This window comes from Pogoniulus pusillus, chromosome Z (assembly GCF_015220805.1).
Source record: "Pogoniulus pusillus isolate bPogPus1 chromosome Z, bPogPus1.pri, whole genome shotgun sequence".
Taxonomy (NCBI): Eukaryota; Metazoa; Chordata; class Aves; order Piciformes; family Lybiidae; genus Pogoniulus; species Pogoniulus pusillus.
In genome coordinates this window covers 83,374,672-83,386,792 of record NC_087309.1, presented here as the reverse complement: position 1 = coordinate 83,386,792, position 12,121 = coordinate 83,374,672, and the positions used below count along the sequence as shown (strand labels likewise).

Below are 12,121 nucleotides of genomic sequence, written 5' to 3'. Positions count from 1 at the left end.
GCTACTAATTTGAAAATGGTATTCTGTAGTCTTTAAAAGTGAGTTATTAAAGTGTGTGGAGCAAAGAGGTGAGAGTTGGAGAGCATGACTGCTAGAATCAGAGTTTTTATTAACTTCTGAGGAAATGAGGAGTTAGACAAAACACTGAGATGCCAGAAAGAGTAATACAGAGAAAACAATGATTCATCCTTTGCTTACAAACCAGATGGATGGATGTGGGTTCATGATGACAGTGTACAATCAAATCTGCAAGACCTAGTTTGCCTAGGATCTCTGGTGTCTCAAATTTTCTTTCATGCATCTCTGAGTAGAAGATCTTAGCCCTGCGTTCAGCATGGTGTGGAGTCTTGGACTCACAGATGGAGTGGATGTGAGAAGCAGATTGGCCTGCAGTTTTCAGCAGTGACTTGATAAGAAAGTTGCAGAGGTTAGTTCCGTGAGAGTTAGTTTTGTGATTTCAAAAGCCTAACTACCTTCTTGCTCGCAACAGTTGAGCAAATACTATTCTAAGATACTTCAAAATAAGAAATGTGGGGTGAAAGAAGGCATCTTTGTCTTCAGTAGCTGAGACAGCAGAAGTCTCTGGTTTAACCTGCGCTCTCCTTCATGGCTGTCTTCAGAAAGTTAACCTTTCCTGCTTCTGACTTCAGATTTCGAAGAAATATGTGAATAGTTCACTGATATCTGGGTCAAGGAATTCTTTTTGTATTCTTTGATCAGTGATTGAAACATAGAACAGGAACAAAAATATTGCGTTGATGGCAGTTCCATCTCCTTTGAACCAGAGGATGGCAAAGCACATGTTCTGTTGGAGTGCAGTGAATCATTTCTGCCTAAAAGTGTTCTCTTGAAAAAAAGCTTCAATTGCTATTATTAAGCTTTGGAAGGCTAAAATAGGAAAGGGTTAGGAAAAGAACTTTTTCCACTTCCTTGACAGTTACAAGTTTGAAATACTTAAATGGCAAATGTAAGATTATAGAAGTGGTTAAGGCGCTAAGGTCAGCTATTGTACTAGATTTTTTTTCACAGTCACTGGTTTTAAATTGGCAGCTACCTTTTAATCCATTCCTATAAAAGTTTCTGTTGGAAATTTAATAGATTTCTGTAAGTATCTTCAAGGAAATACATATTTTAAATGAAGAAAGAAATCTACATTTTCTGGGGTTTTTGTTTGTTTGTTTGTTTTAGAGGGGTTGGGGACGTTTTTTCTGTTTTATTGAGTCCTTTTTTTTTTTTTTTTTTTTAATTGGTCTAAATAAATCAAAACCTTAAAATTGCTTGGTCATATCTTAACAGTAGATTTTCTTAACGGTAATATTAGCGGTGCTTTTCAGTTTCAGTGCCTCTCTTTTGAAGTTTTCTTTACATACCTTTCCAGGGTGTGTCCAGTGAGCAGGATTTCAGTGTGTGAAGTTTTGAGCCAGATTGCACAGCAATAGTGTTCCTGTTCATAAAGCACACAGTTCCTTGTTGTTTTTATATAGGCTATGATTTGGACAGAATTGTAGAAGCTACATGCAGACATTGACTGATACAAGAGAAGTGGTATTTTTTCATTTGCATACTTGCTGATAAAACTTCTAAAGCAAGTCTTGTCACAAAGTTTCATAAAGTTCCCTCTAGCTACAGAACCCTATACATAAATGTGTTTGTGAAAGTTGGTTGTGGTTTTACATGATTTAGATTTCTATACAGATTTATGGATGCAAGTTTTGTTTGCTTTTCATGTTCCTGGCAAGATTTGTATTCTGAATTACCAAGGTAGCAATTTGAGTTTAGCTGCAGTGTATACTTGACCAGAGCATTTCCTGCTTATTTAACTCTTCTGTCATACTGTCTTGGGGCATGTCCAAGAAGGTTGTTTGGAAGCTTTCAGTAAGGTGTCTGATAGTGCAAATCAAACTTGATGTTACTTAGCAGGAAACATGCAAATGCAGTCAGGACTGATGGTTCGTTGTTTTTATGTTGACATGGAAGCGGAACAAAAGCTTGAGTGAAAAGAGTAGCTTTGCTACGCTGGGAGTAGGAGACACAGTTGCTTTTTCTAGCATATTACGTTGAAACAGCAGCTCGATATTTATCAGAAAAAAAAAATCAGATTGAGATACTGGATTTCCCAGAGCTAGATAAGAGTCATGAATTTGAATTAATGCTGCCACAAAAAGTATGTGTTGAAACATGTTTGAGGATGGTGAGGAAAGTCTAGCGTGAGTTAAGTCTGGAAAGGTAAAAAGACTGCTGAGTATAAAATTCAGTTACAATCTTAGCTTAACCAGAGTCCAGTGGATAGTGTTTTGATTCTTGGGCATTAATTATATGTCTTGTTTATTTAGCCTTTTCAGACATATGCCAAGAGACTAAATGAATAAGTTCATTTTTTACCAAATGTTAAAAAAAAATCATGCTAAGTTGCAATGTGAATGTTGCACTTCTTTGGAGAGTAATTGTGTGTGTGCAAGTTTTGTCTTCCATGTATTTTTCCTCTATAAAGAATATGGACTTCCTTTCTTCCTTTTTACTTAGCTATTATTATTAATTCTGCCTCTCTCTTTTTTTTTTTTTTTTTTAATTCACATTTAGGAGAGAAAAATGTTAGTTTTGCATATCAGTGAATTGTTAATAACACATTTTTGTAACCATCTCTAGTTACAGGGTGCTTTCTAAGCAGAATTGCTCTCATATGCTCATGAAGAAAATAAAAAAAGATTAGAAAAAAAATCAAGTAATGTTTTTGGAAGAGTGAAAAATATGGTATGTAGCTTAGATGCAGAACAGAAATCAGTAAATAGGTATCAGTGTAGGTCCACTGTAGAATTTTCTACTTAGTCTGTTAGCGTGAAAATATTCACCCTAGGCATTTTGTGATCTACTGATAAAAGGTTAACATTGGCACAATGTGTAGAACACACACTGAATGGACTTTGTGACACAGTTGGGAAAATAAAGTATATGTCAGATGAAATACTAACATAAATTCTGCTGTTTGTGTGCTGTTTTAATACGAGAAGAAGAAATGTCATTGGGAAGAATATACTAGTAATAATCTGATGATAGATAATTTGATTTTATTTTTCTTTGGGAGTGGTTTTTAGGTTTGGTTTTCCTCGACTAACAGTCCATGTTTTCCTTGAAATCTGTGGAAAATTAATGTGATCAATTTAAATTCATTGTCTCAAAATAGATATAATTTTTTTTTATAAAATAGAGGAATATTTTACTTTTGAAAATGCGTTTACAGTACTTTATACAACTTGCTAACATGCCTGTAAAATGTCACTTACAGGTGCTGATCTTAAAGAAAGAGCAAAAATGCACTCAAGCGAAGTCAGTTCTTTTGTCTCAAAAGCAAGAGCAACTATTAACGAAATGGGTATGTAATCTCTCCCTCAAACAATGTTATTTTAACTGTAGCCTCTGAAGGCACGCATCACAGGAATGACACAAACTGTATGGTTGGTTCTTGACAGGTAGTAGGGTAACTGGCACTATATATATTTGCAATTGCAAATCACAGTGCATTAATTCTTTTAAGATGTTCCTAATTGAGTTGAACTTTCTTTTAGTATGCTAGAAAAAGCTACATCTCAACAGAAACAGAGGTGATTTGCCCTGCTCTTTTCATAAAGCCCATATTGTTCATTGACATCCAAGTACTGGAGACTTTAACTTTCACTATTGTATTGTTGTGGTTGGTGTAGTTAATACATTTTAGAAACATGTTAATCATCAGGTGTTCATAGAGAACTCTACTCTTAGTAGAGTTCATCTACTAAGCCTTCTAAAATATTTGTTCATAGAGAACTCTACTCTTAGTAGAGTTCATCTACTAAGCCTTCTAAAATATTATTTAATACTTACTTGTTCTGGTGTCATAAAAGTTGTTAATAGTTCAGGATTTTAATTGGCTTGCATGAGTTTTTAAGGATAGTACTTGCTCTGTAAATTCTGTATTATGAATTCACTATGCAATTGTTGCATTTCTTGTTGCTGCTGATCAGCTTTAATTTTTATTTTCTTGGTGGTGTTACTGGTAAGTTCTGTTAAAAAGAGAAGTCCTGTAGGCAGCATATTTTGTAACATGAGATTTTGGCACAAAACTCTGTGTAATAAGTAATTTCTCAGATCATGTTTTTAGGTTTAATTCCTTAGTAGTATTGGGTCAGATCTTGGTTTGGCAGAGTGGTATGAATGGAAACTATTATGTCTTTGAAGATAAATAACAGACTACTGAAGAACAAACCTTTAATTAGGTGCTTCATTGAGATACTTGTGTCCTTGAGTTAATGTCTTCTGTTTGAAGTGAGGCAGATCTTCCAGGCTCATTAAATAAAATTAATAAAATGTCTAGAAACAAATAAATTGGTAATTTCTTTCATCTGATACTATATTCCATGCTGAAGTTTGTCCTCTTCTTGGAATGTAGACCAAGAGGTATCAAGTTGTTCAATTAGTTACTTCTAATGATTTTTGCGAGGCTTCCTTATCTCTAAGTTACAATTTTTTAGCCTTTCTTAAACTGAAGTTACTGGAAACACTTTCTGAGATGCTGCACCTGGGGGCAACTGATTTGAAGATTTTCCTATGACAAGGAAATACATTTTTGAAAATCACATTATTTTAAATTCTGTAAGTGAGAAAATTCCTGAAGAGGTATTTGGAGTATAGACAGAGGCTTGATGCTTTGTTTTGCTTCAGAGTTGAAAAGACTTTAAAAAAAATGTTTGATTGTCTTCAACTTTATTAGGGTTTCTATGAGAGTGATTAACTACTGAACATGTAAGCAAATTTGCAGTGACAATCTTAAATGTTTAACAATGAGTCATTAGGCTAACAGTGAAATACCTGAAATTTAGGAAACCAATATGAGTGCTTTAATTCATTAGTCTCTAGTCTTTTTCTCAAGAAAGAACCATGGAATTTTAAGTGGAATTTAATATTTGAGTATCTATATACTAAAGTAGATAGGTACCTATATGATTTGTGAGGAGTTACAGTAACAGTAGTTGGACATGGTGCAGGCTGGTATGGTGAAAGAATTTTAGCATAGCACTTGCTTGGTATTGTACTAAAACATTTGCTTACTTTCTTTTCCACTTTCTCCCCCTTCTTCCTTCCTCTCCCCTCCCTCCTTATGCAATCCCTTCCTTCTCTCTCTCTCTCTTTTTTTTTTTTTTTTTTTTTTTTTTTGTGTCTCCTATAAAACACTACACTGAAGAGTTGCTGTAAGGTTCTTTAATGGTTGCATGTACTTGGTTATCTCCCAGTTCATTTTTAAAGGATTTTTTCCCCCAGGATTAAAGAAGAATATTGAGATGTCACTTCTAATGTTATTGGTCAATTTTTGTATCATGCATGTTTGGACATGCAGCTTTTGTTTTTCAGTAACAAGATATGTTCCCATATTTGAGGGGTTGTTGTTTCTAAACACACTGTGCCAACAGTAGATGTGTTTATAGGATAGAGCTAACATTTCTCGGAAGGATCTTGGCAAAGCAATTTGAATTGTGGTTCCCTGTATCAGGAGCTGGTCAGTTGTATGAATGAGATTAGATTAGATAAGTATACCAGGTGTCATGCTGTGTGATGCCCTAACTGAACATTAATTTAGTAGCAAGCCAGATGTTCTCAGTTCTTTTTCTAAAGAAGACATCTGGCATTGAAAATGTAAATGTTTTGTAAATGAGTGGAGCATTATATTTGGATTTGATTTCTGCAGTGAATCTGTACTTTGAAAATAATGATAATGATTTTTTTCCTGCAACAAACAGAATATCACAAGATGGTTAAAGAGGGGAAAGAATTTTCAAATTATTATTTGCCACTACAGAATACTATGTAGCCAAAGAACAGTATTTCCAGTCTCCCACTTCATTCTTTCTCTATCCAACTTTAATGCTGTAATCTCATTTAAAATGTGTTCTATCTTATGATTTTCAGAAATAGGTCATGTTTTGATAATTGCATTTGTGTTCAGATGTGTGACCTAGTAAGAAGTTGCTTCTTTTTAGCAATATTTTCAGAAAGAAGACCATTAAGTTATCTTGGTAGACAAAATGCACAAAAGGTTAATTGCATCTTGAACAACTGGATAAACTTGGCTTTTAAGAGCTGACATGCTTTGGCTGTCTTTAGGTGCTGTCAATTTCATTACATTTAAAATCCTTACACTAGTGGGTTTGTAAAAAACTGTACTATCGTTTTGAAATACAGCTACAGAGGAGAATTTTCAGGAAATTGAAACTATACTGTGCCTGTTTTTAAGGGACTAATTTATAACTTCTTGCTAAATTTGGGTGAAGTATTAAAAATGCAATAAATACCAGTTGGTATAAAAATAGGCATTTTTTCAAAAGAGCTGGAAAAAAAAAAGTACTGAACTGTTGGTTTCAGTGCCTAGAACATAAAGGTGAAAAAATCAAAACAGCCTCTATTTTTGTCAGTGGTTTCTTTTGCTAAAATTAGAGCAGAATTGTGGGATTTTTTTCCTTTTTTTTTTTTTTTAGTAGGAATTATAAGTAAGACTTACACTTGTCCATTACTATATTCATCTTTGAGACTCCCCCTTACTAATGTAAGGCTATCTTTACCCTCAAAAAACTAGAAAGGCATTACTAGATCTCTTGCAACTATGCCCAACCAAACAAGCCTTGCTAAATGAAATAAAATGTTTATGACTCACAGAAACCTTCATTTGATGCTTTTGAATGGGAAAGCCATCACTGTGGGTCAGATCTTTAGCATAAATTTTGTGATGTGACTCCCACGACGTCCATGGGAATTTTCTTTATACTGGCTTTTGGGTATAGCCTTTACAAATATGTAAGCTGTTGGCATTTCAGTTGCAAAACAAACTGCAGCTGTGTATGAAACTCAAAGCATTTTAACAGAAAGAAAAATCAAAGTTGCAGAAAGAAGTTGAGCTCAGCAAATACTTTTGGTTACTTGAAGTGATTTTTGGTGCCAACCCCTACTAAGTGAGAAACACTGTTGGTTAGTAAAGCTTTTCCAATGAACATAGGCCTAAAGTTTCACTATGTTTAGTATCTTAATCCCACAAGTAGGGTAAAAGAAAAAAAGGAGAGTGACTTTATTAATAATTTTTTTTAAACTGAAGTGTGGTGTGGTCAGGCTTTGATTTCTTCATCACCATTGGAGGCAAAATATCTTCCTCATGGCCTGATGGAAGGTAGATCTGAACTAAGCTAAGGAAGAATTTTTTAATTAAATGCTCATTTTACTTGTTTTATGTTGGACATGATCCATTCTAATGGACCTTATACTGCATTAAGACATCTGATTAGTTTGGATGCATATTTTGTGATGGAACTCTAATAAGTAGCGATGATTAGTAACTTTGTTTAGACAAAGTTTGGACATAGTCTAATTTAAATTAACTCATTGTGATGGTTTGGGTGTTCCCCGCTCCCCCCACACTTTAGAAATTAACCAGACTAGACTCAGTCAGCTCTGGGAATATAAATGAAGCTATTTATTTACAGCTAGCACAATATACAAGCAGATATTTACAGTATATGCAGTTATAGACAGAAATATACAAGATAAAGGGTAATACAGCAACCCAGCAGCCCTCCCAGAAACCTGAGTCCCCAGGAGGGGCTCTCAACCACCCCTGCACCTTCCCCCTGCCCCTCTCAACCTTACCCCAGTCCTAAGGAAGAATAGAGGTTCAGCCAAGAGGTTAAGAAGCAAAGGTGAGTGGAAGGTGAGGTTAGGGAGATGCAGCTCAGTCAGTGCCCAGCCAGAAAGTGAGACAAAATGATGAGAGTGTTATCTGATGTTTTCCTTTCTTCTTCAGCAGGACTCTGAGGGGAGTAGACATCACCATTGTTTTCCTTTCACAGCCTATGATCTAGTTCTTCTCAGCAAAACATTCTACCCTGCTTCAAACTAGCACACTCATCCTGAAAGAAACTATCAATTCCTTGCTCCTTTTTTTTTTGTTTGCTCTGTTTTGTTATTCTGTGCTTTTTTTGTTTTGTTCAAAGCAGATCCAACTCTGCTACAGAATCTACAGATTTGTGTCTTTCTACCTTGGTGATTTTCTGACATTCTGGTGTGTCTCAGTCATCATAAGACTTCTAATTTACCTGAAAGAATGCTCACAATCATCCTTTAGGAGAACATCTTTTTGTACAAAAAGTTCCTTTTGGGCTGTTGGAGGTCATACATCCTTGGAAACCTTGTTTGTGCCACAGCCTGTGCTATGGTTTGGTTTTTCATACAGACTGTCAGAACTGGATTTCAGAGGTCCCAGGCGTGGCAGAATTATATATTTTTTACTTTATTTCTGATCTGAACAGCGAAAGTGTGGGGGGGCACTGCTGAACGAGAGGGCAGCCTTGATAACTGAGGATGCAGGGAAGGCAGAGTTGCTGAATGCCTTCTTTGCTTCAGTCCTTACACCTAAGGCTGAACTCCCCTATGTAGTCCAGACACTGGATGAAGGAGTGGAGGCCCGGAGGAGGGAATGCTCCTCACTGGTCAGTGCAGACTGGGTTAGGGATCAATTACACAAATTGAACATTCACAAGTCCATAGGCCCTGATGAGATGCACCCAAGGGTGCTGAGAGAACTGCCTGAGGTTACCACTCTGCCACTCGCCATCATCTTTGCCAAATCGTGGCAGACAGGAGAGATGCCTGAGGACTGGAGGAGAGCAAATGGCACTGCAGTCTTCACAAAGGGCAAGAAAGAGGTTCCAGGGAACTATAGACCAGCCAGCCTCACCTCCATCCCTGGAAAAATGATGGAGTGGCTCCTGTTGGAGGGCATCTCAAGGCACTTGGAAGAGAAGAAGGTTATCAGAAGTAAACAGCATGGATTTTCCACGGGGAAGTCATGCTTGACTAACCTGATAGCATTTTATGATGCCATAACTGAATGGGTAGATTCAGGGAAACCAGTGGATGTAGTCTACCTTGACCTTAGCAAGGCCTCTGACATTGTCTCCCACGACATTTTAGTGAGCAAGCTCAGGAAGTGTGGGATGGAAGAGCAGGCAGTGAGGTGGGTTAGGAACTGATTACAAGATACAGTTCAGAGAGTGGTGATCAATGGTGCCAGGTCCAGCTGGAGAGCTGTGACCAGTGGTGTCCCCCAGAGATCAGTGCTGGGGCCAGTTCTGTTCAACATCTTCATCAATAACACTGATGAGGGCACAGAGTGTCTGCTCAGCAAGTTTGCTGATGACACCAAGCTGGGAGGCTGGGCTGATACAGCTGAAGGCTGTGCAGCCATCCAGAGAGACCTGGACAGACTGGAGAGCTGGGCACAGAGGAACCAAATGAGGTTCAACAAGGACAAGTGCAGAGTCCTGCACCTGGGGAGGAATAACAAACTGCACTTGTACAGGCTGGGAGGTGATCTGCTGGAAAGCAGTCCTGTGGAGAGGGACCTGGGGGTCCCAGTGGATAGCAAGTTACCCATGGCACAGCAGTGTGCCCTTGTGGCCAAGAAGGCCAATGGGATTATGGGGTGCCTTAGGAAGAGTGTGTCCAGCAGATCAAGGGAGGTTCTCCTCCCCCTCCACTCGGCCCTGGTGAGACCTCATCTTGAATACTGTGTTCAGTTTTGGGCTCCCCAGTTTAGGAGGGACAGGGATATGTGGAGAGGATCCAGCAGAGGGCTACAAGGATGATTAGGGGACAGGAGGGCATGGCTTATGGGGAGAGGCTGAGTGAGCTGGAGCTTTTTAGTCTGGAGAAAAGAAGATTTAGAGGGGATTGATAAATGTTTTCAAGTATCTCAAGGCTGGCAAGGAGTGGGGAGATAGGGTCTACTCACTTGCTCCCTGGGGTAGAACAAGGAGCAATGGGTGTAAGTTTCAGCAAAAGAGGTTCCACCTCAACAGAAGGGGGAACTTCTTTCCTGTAAGGGTTACAGAGCACAGAGAGGTCGTGGAGTCTCCTTCTCTGGAGCCTTTCTAGGCCTGTCTGAATGTGTTCCTCTGTGATCTGTATTAGATAGTATTGTCCTGCTCTGGCAGGGGGCTTGGACTCGATTATTTCCTTGGGTTCCTTCCAACTCCTAGTATCCTGTGATCCTCTGTGATCCTGTGATCTACTCACTGCCTCCCCATCATTTCATTTCAAAGTCTCAAAAATTGGCAAGAATGCTCATTCATGAGTTTTTTGGGAGTTCTGTGGAACTTTGGTTAACATTTGTGCTAGTTTGAAGCAAGCTGGAATGTTTTGGTAACAGAACTAGATAACGGGCAGTGAAATGAAAAACAATTGTGTCTACTTCTCTCACAGTCTCGCTGAGAACTCTGGGAAGAAGAAAGACTTTTTCTCCATTTTGTCTCTCACTCTTGCTTTTGCCTTAGACCGGGTCACATCTCATTAACCCTGCTCCTACTAACCTTGCTCCCTAACCTCTTGGCTGCACCTCTTTTCTTCCTGAGAACTGGGGTAAGGTTGAGAGGGCCGGGGGGAGGTGTTGGGGTGGTTTGAGAGCCCCTCCTGGGGACTCAGGTTTCTGGGAGGGGAGTTGTGCTTTTGTATTGTTTATCTTTTGTATATTTCTGTATATAATTGTATATAACTGTATATATTGTAAATAGCTGCTTGTAAATTCTGCTAGCTGTAAATAAATTGCTTCATCTATATTCCTAGGGTCCGTCTGAGTTAGCTGGGGCAAATTCAAAAGTGTGGGGGGGCGGGGTAACCCCCAAACCATCACATTTTATAATTGGCTTTCCCAACGTGGGGCTAGATATTTTGGAGTGAGTGGAAATTAGCTCTGGGAATTAAGATGAAGCTAATCAAGCAGCTATTGTATTTGGTTGGTGCATTGCTCTGGTCTGGTTTTGTTTTCTTGGCATTTAGTTGGTTAAAAGGTCAAATTGTTGCTTATTTCATTGATCTGGCTTATAATAAGGCTAAAGCTAAGGTTTCAGATATGTTCTGGAGCTGGGGTGATTTGATTCTTGGTTATGCTGGTTTTAATATCTCTGAGAATATTACCAAGGACATTACAGGAGCTCTGGTCAATAATGTGACAATCAATGGAAATTCTGCTTTGAATATGGCTCTAATGAGAGTTATTCAGCCTAAGACAGGAATCCCAACTGTTTGCATAGGCACATGCTCGTGTAAAACTGTTTTTCTTCTCACAGTTTTTAATATTTGCCTCATGATTTTGATATTCATATTAATTTTGGCATTATTGGTGAAAAATTCAAAACCAGTTTCTGTAAGAGCTAGGAAAAATTCTGTGTCTCAGAAGCAGTCTCTTTCACAGCAAAACAAGGGAACACAGTTATCGGCTTCCCCCTTGCCAGCCTCTCCACCCTCCTCTATAGGTTCTGGGAACACAGCCAGTGTTCCCACCACTAACATAAACAATGATAACAAAAACAAAAACAAAAACGGGCAGAATTCGGTAGGAGCCTCAGGAGCACAGGCAGGTACCCAAAATCAGAATGTTCCTAGCAACAATCAAAACACGTCAGGGTTGGCAGGCATCCCAGGAGGACAGGCAAATAATCCCACTAATGTTAATAATACTACTAATGCTGGTAACGCTAGCCCAGTCAGTCCAAATCCTAATGACACCAGCTCAGCCAATTCGAACCCCCAGCCAGCAGACCAGAACCAAAATCCTCCTGTTAAAAGCAAGGCAGATCTGAACTCACAAGCTCCAAGTCAGACCCCTAAGGATACAAATGCTCCAAGTCAGACCTCCAATAATTCAAATGCTCCAGGTCAGACCCCTAAGGATTCAAACCCTTCAAGTCAGACTCCTAAAGATTCAAATCCTCCAGCAGACACATCCAAGTCTGTTGCTGCTCAGGCCCTTCTGGCACCTGCTAAGGCAAAAGCTAAGACAAAGAGTGGTTCGCAGGAGGATGTAAGACAGGGGACCTCTAGTGATCAGCAAGGAGAAGAGGAAGAGGAGATAGTTAGTCTGCAAGACCTTGTAGATGTGCTGAGACAACAATACTCAAGTGAGAGGAGCGCTGTGAGGTTAGCTGCCAGGAGAGAGGATGGTTCCCATGAGTTTAGGAATGCTATGAGGAAGATTGTGTTAGGCCCGGCACCACCAGAACAACAGGAAGAGGAGGAGGAAGATGACATCCAAGGCTCAAAGGATCCACTC

The 12,121-nt window shown here is 38.9% G+C and overlaps 1 protein-coding gene across 2 annotated transcripts in view; it reads left to right on the top strand.

Annotated features, from left to right (window-relative positions):
- The window catches only part of AUH (AU RNA binding methylglutaconyl-CoA hydratase), a 138,252-nt gene that overhangs the window by 32,967 nt on the left and 93,164 nt on the right, over window positions 1-12,121 (top strand). For both annotated transcript variants that reach the window (XM_064139912.1, XM_064139913.1), the window contains one exon: window positions 3,284-3,370. In XM_064139912.1, the coding sequence (XP_063995982.1) occupies window positions 3,284-3,370 (87 nt within the window). The remainder of the gene's footprint in view (window positions 1-3,283; window positions 3,371-12,121) is intronic.